The sequence below is a fragment of the Salvelinus namaycush genome, chromosome 20 (genome assembly GCF_016432855.1).
Source record: "Salvelinus namaycush isolate Seneca chromosome 20, SaNama_1.0, whole genome shotgun sequence".
NCBI lineage: Eukaryota > Metazoa > Chordata > Actinopteri > Salmoniformes > Salmonidae > Salvelinus > Salvelinus namaycush.
Genome location: NC_052326.1, coordinates 39,041,694 through 39,061,909, shown reverse-complemented (window position 1 = coordinate 39,061,909; position 20,216 = coordinate 39,041,694). Strand labels below are relative to the sequence as shown.

The 20,216-nt window shown below is 42.2% G+C and overlaps 1 protein-coding gene across 12 annotated transcripts in view; it reads right to left on the bottom strand.

The window, feature by feature from the left end:
- The window catches only part of LOC120064617 (calcium-dependent secretion activator 1-like), a 183,158-nt gene that overhangs the window by 19,602 nt on the left and 143,340 nt on the right, over window positions 1-20,216 (bottom strand). For 6 of the 12 annotated variants that reach the window (XM_039015223.1, XM_039015224.1, XM_039015229.1 and 3 more), the window contains exon 16: window positions 13,623-13,788. In XM_039015223.1, coding sequence (XP_038871151.1) covers window positions 13,623-13,788 — 166 coding nt within the window. Of the gene's footprint in view, window positions 1-11,781; window positions 11,851-13,622; window positions 13,789-20,216 lie in introns of all 12 variants that reach the window. The other 6 variants (XM_039015226.1, XM_039015232.1, XM_039015233.1 and 3 more) reach the window with 2 other exon arrangements.

Genomic DNA, 20,216 nt, shown 5'->3' with positions numbered 1-20,216 from the left:
ATGATAATGTGGTGATTATCATTATCAAATGTATTATACTTCATCCATATCCAATGTGTTCATCTGTTTTATGAAATATATCATGTTATCAGAGAATGGAATCTCGTTGTATACAAATGTAATAATTGGTAATAATTTTCCTCGTTGTGTACTTGAATACTGATAGCCAGATATATTTAAGCAAGCTCGAATTGCATTATTTCTCTCAACACATTGGAGATGCTACCTTTTGTCTGCATATTTGTGAGAGATTGTTTTGCTTATGTTTCTGATGTATTTTGCTTTATTCAATACATGTATCATAGTATCAGGAAAAACAATGGAAAATCATTTCATGAATGCATCTACAGTATATATTATCCCAGTATGTTGTTATAAAGTAATACAATCACTCCACAAATATTAGTGTGCTAAATGTTTGTATTGCATGTGTTTAAGTGTGTGTGTGTGTGTGTGTGTGTGTGTGTGTGTGTGTGTGTGTGTGTGTGTGTGTGTGTGTGTGTGTGTGTGGTGTGTGTGGTGTGTGTGGTGTGTGTGGTGTGTGTGGTGTGTGTGTGTGTGTGTGTGTGTGTGTGTGTGTGTGTACGTGCATGCATGCATGCATGAGTGCACCTGAGTGTGTGTATGTGTGTGTTTAGGGTAGGTGTGTATTGGGGCTAAGCTAAAAGTCAAACAGGGCTTCACCTGGATCATTTGGATCCGGCTTTTTATCTTTCTCAACTACAAAGAGAGAGAGAAAAGAAAGACAAGAAAGAGAAAAGAAAAGATATTTAGGTTTATAACACCATGGTTATTAGTTTATCTTCCAGAAGAGAGAAATAAGATGTCATGCTTTACGCTACTCCATCTGAGAGAAGGTAACTACAGTAGTCAAATGTGTTAGGTAGCTACAGTAGTTGAATGTGTTAGGTAGCTACAGTAGTTGAATGTGTTAGGTAGCTACAGTACTTGAATGTGTTAGGTAGCTACAGTAGTTGAATGTGTTAGGTAGCTACAGTAGTTGAATGTGTTAGGTAGCTACAGTAGTTGAATGTGTTAGGTAACTACAGTAGTCAAATGTGTTAGGTAGCTACAGTAGTTGAATGTGTTAGGTAGCTACAGTAGTTGAATGTGTTAGGTAGCTACAGTAGTTGAATCTGTTAGGTAGCTACAGTAGTTGAATGTGTTAGGCAGCTACAGTAGTTGAATGTTTTAGGTAGCTACAGTAGTTGAATGTGTTAGGTAGCTACAGTAGTTGATTGTGTTAGGTAGCTACAGTAGTTGAATCTGTTAGGTAGCTACAGTAGTTGAATGTGTTAGGTAACTACAGTAGTCAAATGTGTTAGGTAGCTACAGTAGTTGAATGTGTTAGGTAGCTACAGTAGTTGAATGTGTTAGGCAGCTACAGTAGTTGAATGTGTTAGGTAGCTACAGTAGTTGAATGTGTTAGGTAACTACAGTAGTCAAATGTGTTAGGTAGCTACAGTAGTTGAATGTGTTAGGTAGATACAGCAGTTGAATGTGTTAGGTAGCTACAGTAGTTGAATGTGTTAGGTAGCTACAGTAGTTGAATGTGTTAGGCAGCTACAGTAGTTGAATGTGTTAGGTAGCTACAGTAGTTGAATCTGTTAGGTAGATACAGCAGTTGAATGTGTTAGGTAGCTACAGTAGTTGAATGTGTTAGGTAGCTACAGTAGTTGAATGTGTTAGGTAGCTATAGTAGTTGAATGTGTTAGGTAGCTACAGTAGTTGAATGTGTTAGGTAGCTACAGTAGTTGAATGTGTTAGGTAGCTACAGTAGTTGAATGTGCTAGGTAGCTACAGTAGTTGAATGTGTTAGGTAGCTACAGCAGTTGAATGTGTTAGGTAGCTACAGTAGTTGAATCTGTTAGGTAGCTACAGTAGTTGAATGTGTTAGGTAACTACAGTAGTCAAATGTGTTAGGTAGCTACAGTAGTTGAATGTGTTAGGTAGCTACAGTAGTTGAATCTGTTAGGTAGCTACAGTAGTTGACTGTGTTAGGTAACTACAGTAGTCGAATGTGTTAGGTAGCTACAGTAGTTGAATGTGTTAGATAGCTACAGTAGTTGAATGTGTAAGGTAGCTACAGTAGTTGAATGTGTTAGGTAGCTACAGTAGTTGAATGTGTTAGGTAGCTACAGTAGTTGAATGTGTTAGGTAGCTACAGTAGTTGAATGTGTTACGCAGCTACAGTAGTTGAATGTGTTAGGTAGCTACAGTAGTTGAATGTGTTAGGTAACTACAGTAGTCAAATGTGTTAGGTAGCTACAGTAGTCGAATCTGTTAGGTAGCTACAGTAGTTGAATGTGTTAGGTAGATACAGCAGTTGAATGTGTTAGGTAGCTACAGTAGTTGAATGTGTTAGGTAGCTACAGTAGTTGAATGTGTTAGGTAGCTACAGTAGTTGAATGTGTTAGGTAGCTACAGTAGTTGAATGTGTTAGGTAGCTACAGTAGTTGAATGTGTTAGGTAGCTACAGTAGTTGAATGTGTTAGGTAGCTACAGTAGTTGAATGTGTTAGATAGATACAGCAGTTGAATGTGTTAGGTAGCTACAGTAGTTGAATGTGTTAGGTAGCTACAGTAGTTGAATGTGTTAGGTAGCTACAGTAGTTGAATGTGTTAGGTAGCTACATTAGTTGAATGTGTCACGTAGCTACAGTAGTTGAATCTGTTAGGTAGCTACAGTAGTTGAATGTGTTAGATAGCTACAGTAGTTGCATCTGTTAGTTAATTACAGTAGTTGCATCTGTTAGTTAATTACAGTAGTTGAATGTGTTAGGTAGCTACAGTAGTTGAATATGTCACGTAGCTACAGTAGTTGAATCTGTTAGGTAGCTACAGTAGTTGAATGTGTTAGATAGCTACAGAAGTTGCATCTGTTAGTTAATTACAGTAGTTGCATCTGTTAGTTAATTACAGTAGTTGAAGGTGTTAGGTAGCTACAGTAGTTGAATCTGTTAGGTAGCTACAGTAGCTGAATGTGTTAGGTAGCTACAGTAGTTGAATGTGTTAGATAGCTACAGTACTTGAATGCGTTAGATAGCTACAGTAGTTGAATATGTCACGTAGCTACAGTAGTTGAATATGTCACGTAGCTACAGTAGTTGAATCTGTTAGGTAGCTACAGTAGTTGAATGTGTTAGATAGCTACAGTAGTTGAATGTGTTAGGTAGCTACAGCAGTTGAATGTGTTAGATAGCTACAGTAGTTGCATTTGTTAGTTAATTACAGTACTTGAATGTGTTAGGTAGCTACAGTAGTTGAATGTGTTAGGCAGCTACAGTAGTTGAATGTGTTAGGTAGCTACAGTAGTTGAATGTGTTAGGTAGCTACAGTAGTTGAATGTGTTAGGTAGCTACAGTAGTTGAATGTGTCAGGTAGCTACAGTAGTTGAATGTGTTAGGTAACTACAGTAGTTGAATGTGTTAGATAGCTACAGTAGTTGAATGTGTTAGGTAGCTACAGTAGTTGAATGTGTTAGGCAGCTACAGTAGTTGAATGTGTTAGGTAGCTACAGTAGTTGAATGTGTTAGATAGCTACAGTAGTTGAATGTGTTAGGTAGCTACAGTAGTTGAATGTGTCAGGTAGCTACAGTAGTTGAATGTGTTAGGTAACTACAGTAGTTGAATGTGTTAGATAGATACAGCAGTTGAATGTGTTAGGTAGCTACAGTAGTTGAATGTGTTAGGTAGCTACAGTAGTTGAATGTGTTAGGTAGCTACAGTAGTTGAATGTGTTAGGTAGCTACATTAGTTGAATGTGTCACGTAGCTACAGTAGTTGAATCTGTTAGGTAGCTACAGTAGTTGAATGTGTTAGATAGCTACAGAAGTTGCATCTGTTAGTTAATTACAGTAGTTGCATCTGTTAGTTAATTACAGTAGTTGAAGGTGTTAGGTAGCTACAGTAGTTGAATCTGTTAGGTAGCTACAGTAGCTGAATGTGTTAGGTAGCTACAGTAGTTGAATGTGTTAGATAGCTACAGTACTTGAATGCGTTAGATAGCTACAGTAGTTGAATATGTCACGTAGCTACAGTAGTTGAATATGTCACGTAGCTACAGTAGTTGAATCTGTTAGGTAGCTACAGTAGTTGAATGTGTTAGATAGCTACAGTAGTTGAATGTGTTAGGTAGCTACAGCAGTTGAATGTGTTAGGTAGCTACAGCAGTTGCATTTGTTAGTTAATTACAGTACTTGAATGTGTTAGGTAGCTACAGTAGTTGAATGTGTTAGGCAGCTACAGTAGTTGAATGTGTTAGGTAGCTACAGTAGTTGAATGTGTTAGGTAGCTACAGTAGTTGAATGTGTTAGGTAGCTACAGTAGTTGAATGTGTCAGGTAGCTACAGTAGTTGAGTGTGTCAGGTAGCTACAGCAGTTGAATGTGTCAGGTAGCTACAGCAGTTGAATGTGTTAGGTAGCTACAGCAGTTGAATGTGTTAGGTAGCTACAGTAGTTGAATGTGTTAGGTAGCTACAGTACTTGAATGTGTTAGGTAGCTACATTAGTTGAATGTGTTAGGTAGCTAGATTAGTTGAATGTGTTAGGTAGCTAGATTAGTTGAATGTGTTAGGTAGCTAGATTAGTTGAATGTGTTAGGCAGCTACAGTAGTTGAATGTGTTAGGTAGCTACAGTAGTTGAATGTGTTAGGTAGCTACAGTAGTTGAATGTGTTAGGTAGCTACAGTAGTTGAATGTGTTAGGTAGCTACAGTACTTGAATGTGTTAGGTAGCTACAGTACTTGACTGTGTTAGGTAACTACAGTAGTCGAATGTGTTAGGTAGCTACAGCAGTTGAATGTGTTAGGTAGCTACAGTAGTTGAATGTGTTAGGCAGCTACAGTAGTTGAATGTGTTAGGTAGCTACAGTAGTTGAATGTGTTAGGTAGCTACAGTAGTTGAATGTGTTAGGTAGCTACAGTAGTTGACTGTGTTAGGTAACTACAGTAGTCGAATGTGTTAGGTAGCTACAGTAGTTGAATGTGTTAGGCAGCTACAGTAGTTGAATGTGTTAGGTAGCTACAGTAGTTGAATGTGTTAGGTAACTACAGTAGTCAAATGTGTTAGGTAGCTACAGTAGTCGAATCTGTTAGGTAGCTACAGTAGTTGAATGTGTTAGGTAGCTACAGTAGTTGAATGTGTTAGGCAGCTACAGTAGTTGAATGTGTTAGGTAGCTACAGTAGTTGAATGTGTTAGGTAACTACAGTAGTCAAATTTGTTAGGTAGCTACAGTAGTTGAATCTGTTAGGTAGCTACAGTACTTGAATGCGTTAGATAGCTACAGTAGTTGAATATGTCACGTAGCTACAGTAGTTGAATATGTCACGTAGCTACAGTAGTTGAATCTGTTAGGTAGCTACAGTAGTTGAATGTGTTAGATAGCTACAGTAGTTGAATGTGTTAGGTAGCTACAGCAGTTGAATGTGTTAGATAGCTACAGTAGTTGCATTTGTTAGTTAATTACAGTACTTGAATGTGTTAGGTAGCTACAGTAGTTGAATGTGTTAGGTAGCTACAGTAGTTGAATGTGTTATGTAGCTACAGCAGTTGAATGTGTTAGGCAGCTACAGTAGTTGAATGTGTTAGGTAGCTACAGTAGTTGAAAGTGTTAGGTAGCTACAGTAGTTGAATGTGTTAGGCAGCTACAGTAGTTGAATGTGTTAGGTAGCTACAGTAGTTGAATGTGTTAGGTAGCTACAGTAGTTGAATGTGTTAGGTAGCTACAGTAGTTGAATGTGTTAGGTAGCTACAGTAGTTGAATGTGTCAGGTAGCTACAGTAGTTGAGTGTGTTAGGTAGCTACAGCAGTTGAATGTGTCAGGTAGCTACAGCAGTTGAATGTGTTAGGTAGCTACAGTAGTTGAATGTGTTAGGTAGCTACAGCAGTTGAATGTGTTAGGTAGCTACAGTACTTGAATGTGTTAGGTAGCTACATTAGTTGAATGTGTTAGGTAGCTACATTAGTTGAATGTGTTAGGTAGCTAGATTAGTTGAATGTGTTAGGTAGCTACAGTAGTTGAATGTGTTAGGCAGCTACAGTAGTTGAATGTGTTAGGTAGCTACAGTAGTTGAATGTGTTAGGTAGCTACAGTAGTTGAATGTGTTAGGTAGCTACAGTAGTTGAATGTGTTAGGTAGCTACAGTACTTGAATGCGTTAGATAGCTAAAGTAGTTGAATGTGTCAGGTAGCTACATTAGTTGAATGTGTTAGGTAGCTACAGTAGTTGAATGTGTTAGGTAGCTACAGTAGTTGAATGTGTTAGGCAGCTACAGTAGTTGAATGTGTTAGGTAGCTACAGTAGTTGAATGTGTTAGGTAGCTACAGTAGTTGAATCTGTTAGGTAGCTACAGTAGTCGAATGTGTTAGGTAGCTACAGTAGTTGAATGTGTTAGGCAGCTACAGTAGTTGAATGTGTTAGGTAGCTACAGTAGTTGAATGTGTTAGGTAGCTACAGTAGTTGAATGTGTTAGGTAGCTACAGTAGTCGAATCTGTTAGGTAGCTACAGTAGTCGAATCTGTTAGGTAGCTACAGTAGTTGAATGTGTTAGGTAGATACAGCAGTTGAATGTGTTAGGTAGCTACAGTAGTTGAATGTGTTAGGTAGCTACAGTAGTTGAATGTGTTAGGTAGCTACAGTAGTTGAATGTGTTAGGTAGCTACAGTAGTTGAATGTGTTAGGTAGCTACAGCAGTTGAATGTGTTAGGTAGCTACAGTAGTTGAATGTGTTAGGTAGCTACAGTAGTTGAATGTGTTAGGTAGCTACAGTAGTTGAATGTGTTAGGTAGCTACAGTAGTTGAATGTGTTAGATAGCTACAGCAGTTGAATGTGTTAGGTAGCTACAGTAGTTGAATGTGTTAGGTAGCTACAGTAGTTGAATGTGTTAGGTAGCTACAGTAGTTGAATGTGTTAGGTAGCTACAGTAGTTGAATGTGTTAGGTAGCTACAGTAGTTGAATGTGTTAGGTAGCTACAGTAGTTGAATGTGTTAGGTAGCTACAGTAGTTGAATGTGTTAGGTAGCTACAGTAGTTGAATGTGTTTGGTAGCTACAGTAGTTGAATGTGTTAGGTAGCTACAGTAGTTGAATGTGTTAGATAGCTACAGCAGTTGAATGTGTTAGGTAGCTACAGTAGTTGAATGTGTTAGGTAGCTACAGTAGTTGAATGTGTTAGGTAGCTACAGTAGTTGAATGTGTTAGATAGATACAGCAGTTGAATGTGTTAGGTAGCTACAGTAGTTGAATGTGTTAGGTAGCTACAGTAGTTGAATGTGTTAGGTAGCTACAGTAGTTGAATGTGTCACGTAGCTACAGTAGTTGAATCTGTTAGGTAGCTACAGTAGTCAAATGTGTTAGATAGCTACAGTAGTTGCATCTGTTAGTTAATTACAGTAGTTGCATCTGTTAGTTAATTACAGTAGTTGAATGTGTTAGGTAGCTACAGTAGTTGAATATGTCACGTAGCTACAGTAGTTGAATCTGTTAGGTAGCTACAGTAGTTGAATGTGTTAGATAGCTACAGAAGTTGCATCTGTTAGTTAATTACAGTAGTTGCATCTGTTAGTTAATTACAGTAGTTGAAGGTGTTAGGTAGCTACAGTAGTTGAATCTGTTAGGTAGCTACAGTAGCTGAATGTGTTAGGTAGCTACAGTAGTTGAATGTGTTAGATAGCTACAGTAGTTGAATGTGTTAGGTAGCTACAGCAGTTGAATGTGTTAGATAGCTACAGTAGTTGCATTTGTTAGTTAATTACAGTACTTGAATGTGTTAGGTAGCTACAGTAGTTGAATGTGTTAGGCAGCTACAGTAGTTGAATGTGTTAGGCAGCTACAGTAGTTGAATGTGTTAGGTAGCTACAGTAGTTGAATGTGTTAGGTAGCTACAGTAGTTGAATGTGTTAGGTAGCTACAGTAGTTGAATGTGTCAGGTAGCTACAGTAGTTGAGTGTGTTAGGTAGCTACAGCAGTTGAATGTGTCAGGTAGCTACAGCAGTTGAATGTGTTAGGTAGCTACAGTACTTGAATGTGTTAGGTAGCTACATTAGTTGAATGTGTTAGGTAGCTACATTAGTTGAATGTGTTAGGTAGCTAGATTAGTTGAATGTGTTAGGCAGCTACAGTAGTTGAATGTGTTAGGCAGCTACAGTAGTTGAATGTGTTAGGTAGCTACAGTAGTTGAATGTGTTAGGTAGCTACAGTACTTGAATGTGTTAGATAGCTACAGTAGTTGACTGTGTTAGGTAACTACAGTAGTCGAATGTGTTAGGTAGCTACAGCAGTTGAATGTGTTAGGTAGCTACAGTAGTTGAATGTGTTAGGCAGCTACAGTAGTTGAATGTGTTAGGTAGCTACAGTAGTTGAATGTGTTAGGTAGCTACAGTAGTTGAATCTGTTAGGTAGCTACAGTAGTCGAATCTGTTAGGTAGCTACAGTAGTCGACTGTGTTAGGTAACTACAGTAGTCGAATGTGTTAGGCAGCTACAGTAGTTGAATGTGTTAGGTAGCTACAGTAGTTGAATGTGTTAGTTAACTACAGTAGTCAAATGTGTTAGGTAGCTACAGTAGTTGAATGTGTTAGGTAGCTACAGTAGTTGAATGTGTTAGGTAGCTACAGTAGTTGAATGTGTTAGGCAGCTACAGTAGTTGAATGTGTTAGGTAGCTACAGTAGTTGAATGTGTTAGGTAACTACAGTAGTCAAATTTGTTAGGTAGCTACAGTAGTTGAATCTGTTAGGTAGCTACAGTAGTTGAATGTGTTAGGTAGATACAGCAGTTGAATGTGTTAGGTAGCTACAGTAGTTGAATGTGTTAGGTAGCTACAGTAGTTGAATGTGTTAGGTAGCTACAGTAGTTGAATGTGTAAGGTAGCTACAGTAGTTGAATGTGTTAGGTAGCTACAGTAGTTGAATGTGTTAGGTAGCTACAGTAGTTGAATTTGTTAGGTAGCTACAGTAGTTGAATGTGTTAGGTAGCTACAGTAGTTGAATGTGTTAGGTAGCTACAGTAGTTGAATGTGTTAGGCAGCTACAGTAGTTGAATGTGTTAGGCAGCTACAGTAGTTGAATGTGTTAGGCAGCTACAGTAGTTGAATGTGTTAGGCAGCTACAGTAGTTGAATGTGTTAGGTAGCTACAGTAGTTGAATCTGTTAGGTAGCTACAGTAGTTGAATGTGTTAGGTAGCTACAGTAGTTGAATCTGTTAGGTAGCTACAGTAGTTGAATGTGTTAGGTAGATACAGCAGTTGAATGTGTTAGGTAGCTACAGTAGTTGAATGTGTTAGGTAGCTACAGTAGTTGAATGTGTTAGGTAGCTACAGTAGTTGAATGTGTAAGGTAGCTACAGTAGTTGAATGTGTTAGGTAGCTACAGTAGTTGAATGTGTTAGGTAGCTACAGTAGTTGAATGTGTTAGGTAGCTACAGTAGTTGAATGTGTTAGGTAGCTACAGTAGTTGAATGTGTTAGGTAGCTACAGTAGTTGAATGTGTTAGGTAGCTACAGTAGTTGAATGTGTTAGGCAGCTACAGTAGTTGAATGTGTTAGGCAGCTACAGTAGTTGAATGTGTTAGGCAGCTACAGTAGTTGAATGTGTTAGGTAGCTACAGTAGTTGAATCTGTTAGGTAGCTACAGTAGTTGAATGTGTTAGGTAGCTACAGTAGTTGAATGTGTTAGGTAGCTACAGTAGTTGAATGTGTTAGGTAGCTACAGTAGTTGAATGTGTTAGGTAACTACAGTAGTCAAATGTGTTAGGTAGCTACAGTAGTTGAATGTGTTAGGTAGCTACAGTAGTTGAATCTGTTAGGTAGCTACAGTAGTTGACTGTGTTAGGTAACTACAGTAGTCGAATGTGTTAGGTAGCTACAGTAGTTGAATGTGTTAGGCAGCTACAGTAGTTGAATGTGTTAGGTAGCTACAGTAGTTGAATGTGTTAGGTAACTACAGTAGTCAAATGTGTTAGGTAGCTACAGTAGTCAAATCTGTTAGGTAGCTACAGTAGTTGAATGTGTTAGGTAGATACAGCAGTTGAATGTGTTAGGTAGCTACAGTAGTTGAATGTGTTAGGTAGCTACAGTAGTTGAATGTGTTAGGTAGCTACAGTAGTTGAATGTGTTAGGTAGCTACAGTAGTTGAATGTGTTAGGTAGCTACAGTAGTTGAATGTGTTAGGTAGCTACAGTAGTTGAATGTGTTAGGTAGCTACAGCAGTTGAATGTGTTAGGTAGCTACAGTAGTTGAATGTGTTAGGTAGCTACAGTAGTTGAATGTGTTAGGTAGCTACAGTAGTTGAATGTGTTAGGTAGCTACAGTACTTGAATGTGTTAGATAGCTACAGTAGTTGAATGTGTTAGATAGCTACAGCAGTTGAATGTGTTAGGTAGCTACAGTAGTTGAATGTGTTAGGTAGCTACAGTAGTTGAATGTGTTAGGTAGCTACAGCAGTTGAATGTGTTAGGTAGCTACAGTAGTTGAATATGTTAGGTAGCTACAGTAGTTGAATGTGTTAGGTAGCTACAGTAGTTGAATTTGTTAGGCAGCTACAGTAGTTGAATGTGTTAGATAGCTACAGTAGTTGAATGTGTTAGGTAGCTACAGTACTTGAATGTGTTAGATAGCTACAGTAGTTGAATGTGTTAGGTAGCTACAGTAGTTGAAGGTGTTAGGTAGCTACAGTAGTTGAAGGTGTTAGGTAGCTACAGTAGTTGAATGTGTTAGGTAGCTACAGTAGTTGAATGTGTTAGGTAGCTACAGTAGTTGAATGTGTTAGGTAGCTACAGCAGTTGAATGTGTTAGGTAGCTACAGCAGTTGAATGTGTTAGGTAGCTACAGTAGTTGAATGTGTTAGGTAGCTACAGCAGTTGAATGTGTTAGGTAGCTACAGCAGTTGAATGTGTTAGGTAGCTACAGCAGTTGAATGTGTTAGGTAGCTACAGTAGTTGAATGTGTTAGGTAGCTACAGTAGTTGAATGTGTTAGGTAGCTACAGTAGTTGACAATACTTCACAGTCATACAGATTTGTACAGACACTCTGAAACGCTGAGACACTAGCCTGAGGAGAAGTCAACATTAAAGAAGCAACAACAACAGGATGCAGTTAACAGTAACAGACAGACAGCTTTAGGCCGTCGTGAACTTAGACATAAGACAAACAATAGCTGCTTGAACCAAAGACAGGACACATTGATCCGTTGTGAGTTGAGCTGAGTTAAAACACATATTATAGGAACTCTGTCTGCGTACACACAATCCTTTCTGTCCTCCAGGCATTGTCGCTCTGCCTGCAACTGCTGCTCTGCTCTACGGCCTCCATCTCCGTTTCTGGCAGTAACATAGTATCATACCTGTCTGTCCCAGCGCACAGCGCAGCGTGGCAAGCGTACCAAACACTGACACATGATCAGACGACTGAAGGAGGTAACACAGAAGCAATGTAAAAAATGCATTCAAGTCACATGGGTGGGCATGGGCGTATGTCCAACCAAAAGAAAGAAGCTTACAGACCAGACCGACGGATCATTCATGTGGGTCACAGACATATGGGTAACTGTAGGTCCCTAGTAGTACTAGCTTCTCAGACAGACCTCCACAGACCAGACTGACTCTCTCTCTCTCCCCCCACTCGCTCTCACAGACATGAGCGATAGACCAAAAAAATCAGAAAGGAGGAAGGAGGAGTGGACATCTCTGAGGGGAGTGAGGAAGGGAAGGAGGGAGGGGCTGATGTGGTCAAAGAAGGCTGAAAGAGGGAGGGAGGAGAGACAGGGGAGGATGAGGCAGGTACTCACGGATGGTTAAATCCATCACTTGTGACGCCAAGCAGAAGACAGAGTGCTCAAACATTTCCCTCTTTCTCCCTACAAAAGAGGAGGATTGGGACATGCAAGAGGCTGGGGTCAGATGATAGGGTGAGAGGTTAAAGGTCAGAGGAGATGGGAAGGTAGAGAACTGTCCTGGGTCATGCTCATTAGGGCACACCATAGGAAAACTTTTTGTAACAGAAAACAAAACAACAAGTTTCTTATTGGACATGTCCAGGTAGATCTTCGCTGTTTCAGTTTGTTTTCTTCCATTTGGTGGCCTAATGAACACAACAATGGTGAGTATTGACTTGGGTTTGGACTATGGATGACTGGGTCCAATAATGATTGTTTTAGGACTATTTTCTTGATATTGGACCAACAGCATCACAAGGGCAGGGGGACAAAGTCTACTTGGTATATTTTCAAGATAGTCTTTCTATGTATTGACTACACATTTTGGATCAACCTGTTGACATGCATGTCAATGCAAGCTATGCATATGACTTCATAGGGAAATCAAAATGGTGTTATGCAAGCAGGAATAGAGTACTGTATATGGCATTTGCAAAAGGGCTGTTTTAAAAGGTAAAGTGTGATATGTAGTGGCTAGTCCATGCCTATAAAGACAAACCTTTCCATAATGTCCTGTAGCACATGCAGGTGACAGATGCTGGGTTGTCTTTGTCCAATCCCAACATTCTTTTTCATTGGCTTCAAAACCAAGTATCACAGAAATGTGAGGTGATAAATGTGGTGAAGCCAATAAGAGGAGAGGGAGGAAGAGGACAGCAGAAGACTAGGGAGAGGAGGGCAGTGGTCCGCCGGAGGAATAAGACAAAGGGGAAGGAAAGGGAGAAGGAGAAAGAGGGCAGAAAGGAGAGGGAGAGAAGGACAAGGGTCCCTAGGAAAGGAGAAGAAGAGAGGCAGGGCCGAGTAAGATTTATTTGTATAAATCTTAGATTGTAGGCCCTGGAGTCTAGGGAGGGGGGTTCTCTTCAGGGGAGATCTGCTTCTAGCTACTGATTATCTTTACTGCATAATGTAGATCTATAATATATACTGCGCACTATACTGTTAAATTACAACATGCCATAGGCCAGGATACAGCTAGAGTCAAGGTACAGCGAGAGGGGGGCCAGGCCAGTATATCAACAGGGCTTGAATCCAAAACTTTGGATTTGAATGCATTTTTACTCACAACACCTATACAGAAAGCCAACTTCACCTACATTACAGAACAGTACAGTAGAGTACAGTAGAGTACAGTACAGTTCAGTACAGTACAGTACAGTACAGTACAGTACAGTACAGTACAGTACAGTACAGTACAGTACAGTTCAGTTCAGTAGAGTAGAGTACAGTAGAGTACAGAACACCACAGCTAAAGCAGCCTGCCTGAAACAAAGGGGAGAGAAATGGCTGAGTGACAAACAAGTGACAATCAATCTGTCAAATGAAAAAATACTGTATAAGCTGCTCCTCTTGAATTCATCATGTGAGAAAAAATGTAATCCACATCTCTGGTAAAAAAAAGAAAGATATATCAGTATGTTTCTTCAGTACTTGTTTTCTTGTCCAGGTTAATATTGAAATGATTCCCACTGTAGGATGCTAAAATATGAATCAAAATGTAAAAGACACTTCCGAAAGAGAGCAGAATGGTTGACGCACTTGTTCCACATAGACACCCCCAGAATGACTCAAAAGTCACTAAAGTACTGAAAGTGGTCATTATTTAAGTTACAATCATCAAAAGAAAAACAATCAGTTACATTTTTCAAAACAACAACAACCTATAATTTACCAACAGAGGTAAATGCTATTGCATTCTGAAGGTGTGTCTATATATGTAAGTGATGGATAGTTACCTTCCATTTGAGCGTATTCTGTGATTTTAGCGTAGTTGAGCTGAGCAGCCTGCTCCAAACATTTACGGATGACTCCCTTCACTTCCTCTTGTGGGACGGGAGTCACAATGTCCTTCATCAGCACCTGAAAGTGAGAAAAAGGGCAGGACAAGTCTTCCTTAGAGTCTCGCCACTGAATTACAGTTTAGCTTACAATAGTTTTCATTTTCTATTTCCTTTCTCAAGCATATATATGAGATTATGACCTGCAAAGTTTCTGTAAAATGAGAATCATTCATGACCTGCAAAGTTTCTGTAAAATGTGAATCATTCATGACCTGCAAAGTTTCTGTAAAATGTGAATCATTCATGACCTGTGTCATGACGTCGCCTGCTTGGGTAGTGCAAACCCCATCCCCCTCTCCCTGCCTCTCCCTTTCCTACCACAACCCATGCGGTGATCACAGAGAGATGTCGTAAATTCCTGAGAATCTCCTCATGGCCAACAGTATTATAGACAGAGGGTAAACTTTCAGGACAAAAGAATTCTCTTCCACCTCACAGAACTTGAGGTACGAACATATTTCATGTTCCTGCAAAAGTAGGAAAGATCGGTGAAGATCCCAGCTATTAACATGTCCATTTGTCCCCATGTGGGAAACTCAGGAGAGACTGTGGGACCACATTACCATACCGCTGTTTATATAATAACCTCAGATATGAGGTTTACACCTATTTGTTGTATAAAATGAATGAGTGAGTATGATACTGTTTGTATAATTGTGTAATATGATTTTGAACTGTTTAATGAAGGAAAATACAAATCCCTGTTGTATTTGAACTAAATCCAAGGACCGCCCTGAGCCAGTTGGGTTAGAGACCATGGGACCACCCCTCTCTGCTATCTGAATAAAAGCCAACTCTAAGAAATTACCATTTAGACCATGTTTATCCTCAATGGGGAGAACGAAGGTTAATGTAACATTGCTGAATCTTTAACCATACCACGTGGTTAAAACTCTTATACTAATAATAACACGTTTTGATATTGACTACTAGTCTGCAGCTAGGAATTCGGTATCATTGGACGCGAAGAAAGACAACCGCCGAAACATCCATTCTATAACGAATGTCACTCTGAACTCTCCACAATAACTACGACTGTCACGTTCCTGACCTGTTTTCTGTTGTTTTTGTATGTGTTTAGTTGGTCAGGGCGTGAGTTGAGGTGGGCATTCTATGTTATATGTTTCTATGTTGGGTTAAATGTGTTGCCTGATATGGTTCTCAATTAGAGGCAGGTGTTTGACGTTTCCTCTGATTGAGAACCATATTAAGGTAGGCTGTTCTCACTGTTTGTTTGTGGGTGATTGTTCCTGTGTCTGTGTCTACCACACGGGACTGTTTCGTTTGTTCGTTCGTTTGGCTAGTCTTTCCTGTTCGTGCGTTCTTCGTGTCTATGTAAGTTCTCAAGTTCAGGTCTGTCTACGTCGTTTTGTTGTTTTTGTATTCATTTCAAGTGTATTTCGTGTCAGTGTTCGTCTTGTTCAATAAATTCTTTATGTCTGCATACTTCGCTGCGTGTTGGTCCGATCCATGCTCCTCCTCATCCGAGGAGGAAGCATTAGACAGCCATTACAGAATCACCCACCAACAAAGGATCAAGCAGCGGGGTAACGGGCAGCAGCGACAGCAGCGGCCTATTACACAGGACTCCTGGACATGGGAGGACGAGCTGGACGGAAAAGGACCCTGGGCAGAGCCAGAGGAGTATCGCCGCCCCAAAGCAGAGCTGGAGGCAGCAAAAGCAGAGAGGCGGCGTTTCGAAGAGCTAGCTCGGCAGCAGGAGCCGGATCTGGGTTACACCACTTGGGAGGAAATAGACAGGCGGTCTTTTGACCCAGGGAGAGTGCCGGAGCCCGCCTGGGATCCGATGGAGCAATGTGCAGAGGGATACCGGCGAATGAGGTTAGCACGACGACGCGGTAAGAAGCCCGTGAAGGAACCCAAAAAATGTATTGGGGGGGGGGGGGGGGGGCTAAAGGGTAGTGTGGCGAAGGCAGGTAGGAAACCTGCGCCCACTTCCCATGCTTACCGTGGAGAGCGGGAGTACGGGCAGACACTGTGTTATGCGGAAGAGCGCACGGTGTCTCCTGTACGTGTGCATAGCCCGGTGCGGGTTATTCCACCTCCCCGCACTGGCCGGGCTAGATTGAGCATTGAGCCAAGTGCCATGAAGCCGGCTCTACATATCTGGCCTCCAGTACGTCTCCTTGGGCCGGTGTACATGGCACCAGCCTTACGCATGGTGTCCCCGGTTCGCCTACACAGCCCAGTGCGGGTTATTCCACCTCCCCGCACTGGACGGGCTACGGGGAGCATTCAACCAGGTAAGGTTGGGCAGGCTCGGTGCTCAAGGGAGCCAGTACGCCTGCACGGTCCGGTATATCCGGCGCCACCTTCCCGCCCGAGCCCAGTACCACCAGTGCCTACACCACGCACCAGGCTTCCAGTGCGTCTCCAGAGCCCTGTTCCTCCTCCACACACTCTCCCTATGGTGCGTGTCTCCAGCCCAGTGCCTCCAGTTCCGGCACCACGCACCAAGCCTCCTGTGCGTCTCCAGAGCCCTGTACGCACTGTTCCTTCTCCCCGCACTCGCCCTGAGGTGCGTGCCCTCAGTCCGGTACCACCAGTTCTGGCACCACGCACCAGGCCTATAGTGCGCTTTGAGAAACCAGTGTGCCCTGTTCCTGCTCCCCGCACTAGCCTTGAGGTGCGTGTCTCCAGTCCGGTACCACCAGTTCCGGCACCACGCACCAAGCCTCCTGTGCGTCTCCAGAGCCCTGTACGCACTGATCCTTCTCCCCGCACTCGCCCTGAGGTGCGTGCCCTCAGCCCGGTACCACCAGTTCCGGTACCACGCACCAGGCCTATAGTGCGCTTTGAGAAACCAGTGTGCCCTGTTCCTGCTCCCCGCACTAGCCTTGAGGTGCGTGTCTCCAGTCCGGTACCACCAGTTCCGGCACCACGCACCAGGCCTACTGTGCGCCTCAGCAGGTCAGAGTCGGCCGTCTGCCCAACGCCATCTGAGCCATCCGTCTGCCCAGCGCCATCTGAGCCATCCGTCTGCCCAGCGCCATCTGAGCCGTCCGTCTGCCCAGCGCCATCTGAGCCGTCCGTCTGCCCAGCGCCATCTGAGCCGCCCGTCTGTCCCGAGCCGTTAGAGCCGCCCGTCTGTCCCGAGCCGTCAGAGCCGCCCGTCAGTCAGGAGCCGCTAGAGCCGTCCGTCAGTCAGGAGCTGCCAGAGCCGCCAGCCAGTCAGGAGCTGCCAGAGCCGCCAGCCAGTCATGAGCTGCCCTTCAGTCATGAGCTGCCCTTCAGTCATGAGCTGCCCTTCAGTCATGAGCTGCCCTCCAGTCATGAGCTGCCCTCCAGTCATGAGCTGCCCTCCAGTCATGAGCTGCCCTTCAGTCATGAGCTGCCCTTCAGTCATGAGCTGCCCTTCAGTCATGAGCTGCCCTCCAGTCATGAGCTGCCCTCCAGTCATGAGCTGCCCTCCAGTCATGAGCTGCATTTCAGTCATGAGCTGCCCTCCAGTCATGAGCTGCCCTCCAGTCATGAGCTGCCCTTCAGTCATGAGCTGCCCTCCAGTCATGAGCTGCCCTCCAGTCATGAGCTGCCCTCCAGTCATGAGCTGCCCTCCAGTCATGAGCTGCCCTCCAGTCATGAGCTGCATTTCAGTCCGGAGCTGCCTTTCAGTCCGGAGCTGCCATTAGTCCGGAGCTGCCCTTCAGTCCGGAGCTGCCTCTCTGTCCGGAGCTGCCCTCCAGTCCGGAGTTGCCCCTCTGTCCTGAGCTACCCCTCTGTCCTGAGCTACCCCTCTGTCCTGAGCTACCCCTCTGTCCTGAGCTACCCCTCTGTCCTGAGCTACCTCTCTGTCCTGAGCTACCTCTCTGTCCTGGGTTACCTCTCTTTCCTGAGCTACCTCTCTGTCCTGAGTTGTCTATATTTAGGAGGGGCCTTGGTGAAGGTTCCTGGACCATGGTCGGGGGCGAGGGTCGCCACTCAAGGGACGCTAAGGAGGGGGACAAAGACAATGGTGGAGTGGTGTCCTCGTCCTGCGCCGGAGCCGCCACCGCGGACAGATGCCCACCCAGACCCTCCCCTTGAGTTTTAGGGGTGCGCCCGGAGTTCGCACCTTGAGGGGAGGGGGGTTCTGTCACGTTCCTGACCTGTTTTCTGTTGTTTTTGTATGTGTTTAGTTGGTCAGGGCGTGAGTTGGGGTGGGCATTCTATGTTATGTGTTTCTATGTTGGGTTAAATGTGTTGCCTGATATGGTTCTCAATTAGAGGCAGGTGTTTGACGTTTCCTCTGATTGAGAACCATATTAAGGTAGGCTGTTCTCACTGTTTGTTTGTGGGTGATTGTTCCTGTGTCTGTGTCTACCACACGGGACTGTTTCGTTTGTTCGTTCGTTTGGCTAGTCTTTCCTGTTCGTGCGTTCTTCGTGTCTATGTAAGTTCTCAAGTTCAGGTCTGTCTACGTCGTTTTGTTGTTTTTGTATTCATTTCAAGTGTATTTCGTGTCAGTGTTCGTCTTGTTCAATAAATTCTTTGTCTGCATACCTCGCTGCGTGTTGGTCCGATCCATATATAATATAATATAATATGACGAACGTTACAACGACAGAAGGAACTCCAACAAAACGAACTTCTCTCCAACGATCAAGACAACACACCGAGCGTAAATATATATATATTGATTGCAATTGTTCCCGAATGAGTGAGCGTTCATGTGTAAGGATTAGCATGTCAATTGTTATAATTATGGACTCTGTAGTGAATTCTTAGTCGAACGCCATTTTCCCTTTGTCTAACAGCCGCCATGCCGGTTCAGCCCACTAGGGCATATTGCTCCCATCATTTCATGTAACTATTTTAAGCTTGTTTGTTTGTTTGTTTATGCATTTGAATTGAATTGATTAGTTAGTAATAAATAAATGATTTAAGACAATTGATGTATGGATGACTCATAGTGAAGACTGGGTTTGTGCAGATAATCAACAATTTACGACGTTTGGAATGAGACTAACGTGAGGTAGAGTAAATAAATCATTAATTAGAAGACTATTGATCAGATATGAAAATATCTGAAAGGTTATATTGGGAAATTATAACTTTGTAATCTAATAACTTTCCCTGGTGCCCTCGAATTCATAGTTAATTAGTTACGTTATTACTCAAGTGATAGCGTAATCCCTAATTACAAGAATCTTTTATAAAAACTATAAGTCTTCAATTTAACGATAGCAAAGACACGACATATATGGTGCCCCCTGTGAGGAATCTAAGATAGAATTAGACTCTGCTGTGTAATTCCAAATATCAATTGTGCAAACAGAAATCGTACAAAACCAACAGACTACTTTCTATACAAATTTGTTGCGCATTCCATAGCGCCTCCGGTAGCGGTCTTTTAGCGTCAGAACAGTGAGTGGTAAATTCCAGATTTAGTCCGTTAGGCCAAACGGTACTATTTCTATCGGTCAATATTAACTTCTAGAGCCAATAAGGTTAGAAATTAGAAGATATTCGTTCGGTGACCGAGCCGAAGTAAATTGTCTGCCTACCACACTAAACCAGTGTGGACTGACTACAGGCAAAACCCTATTATGTACCGTGTCGCTCCGGTCAACATAACGCTAGCAAAATAGGCCGAAGGGTTTAAGGTGAGACGTCACTAGTAAACCTACCCTCTCCATGGCGAGAGGGACCCTATTTTTGCTTAGAACGTGATATTTCTGAACAATGTAAGCTAGCACGAGGTGGGAAATCCACGAGATGCAAGCTAAAATAGAGGGAATTTTTTTTTCACGTTCTGTGTGCTGTTTAAATTCCTCAGCCTCGCGCGACGGAAGTCCCGCCCTTTGTACTTCCGTTTGATTTCAGCATTTCGCATCCTGGTGGTAAAGAACCGCAAGTACATCCCTTAACTTCTACTTCATCACAATCCCGGATCCGGGAGCACCCCCATCAGTAAAAAATCTGACTAGCATAGCCTAGCATAGCGTCACAAGTAAATACGAGCATCTAAATATCATTAAATCACAAGTCCAAGACACCAGATGAAAGATACACATCTTGTGAATCCAGCCATCATTTCTGATTTTTAAAATGTTTTACAGGGAAGACACAATATGTATTTCTATTAGCTAACCACGATAGCAAAAGACACAACTTTTTTTTCTCCACCATTTTTTTCCTGCATAGGTAGCTATCACAATTTCGACCAAATAAAGATATAAATAGTCACTAACCAAGAAACAACTTCATCAGATGACAGTCTGATAACATATTTATTGTATAGCATATGTTTTGTTAGAAAAATGTGCATATTTCAGGTATAAATCATATTTTTCCATTGCAGCCACCATCACAACTCTCACCAAAGCAACTAGAATAACTACAGAGACCAACGTGAATTACATAAATACTCATCATAAAACATTTATGAAAAATACACAGCGTACAGCAAATGAAAGACAAAGATCTTGTGAATCCAGCCAATATTTC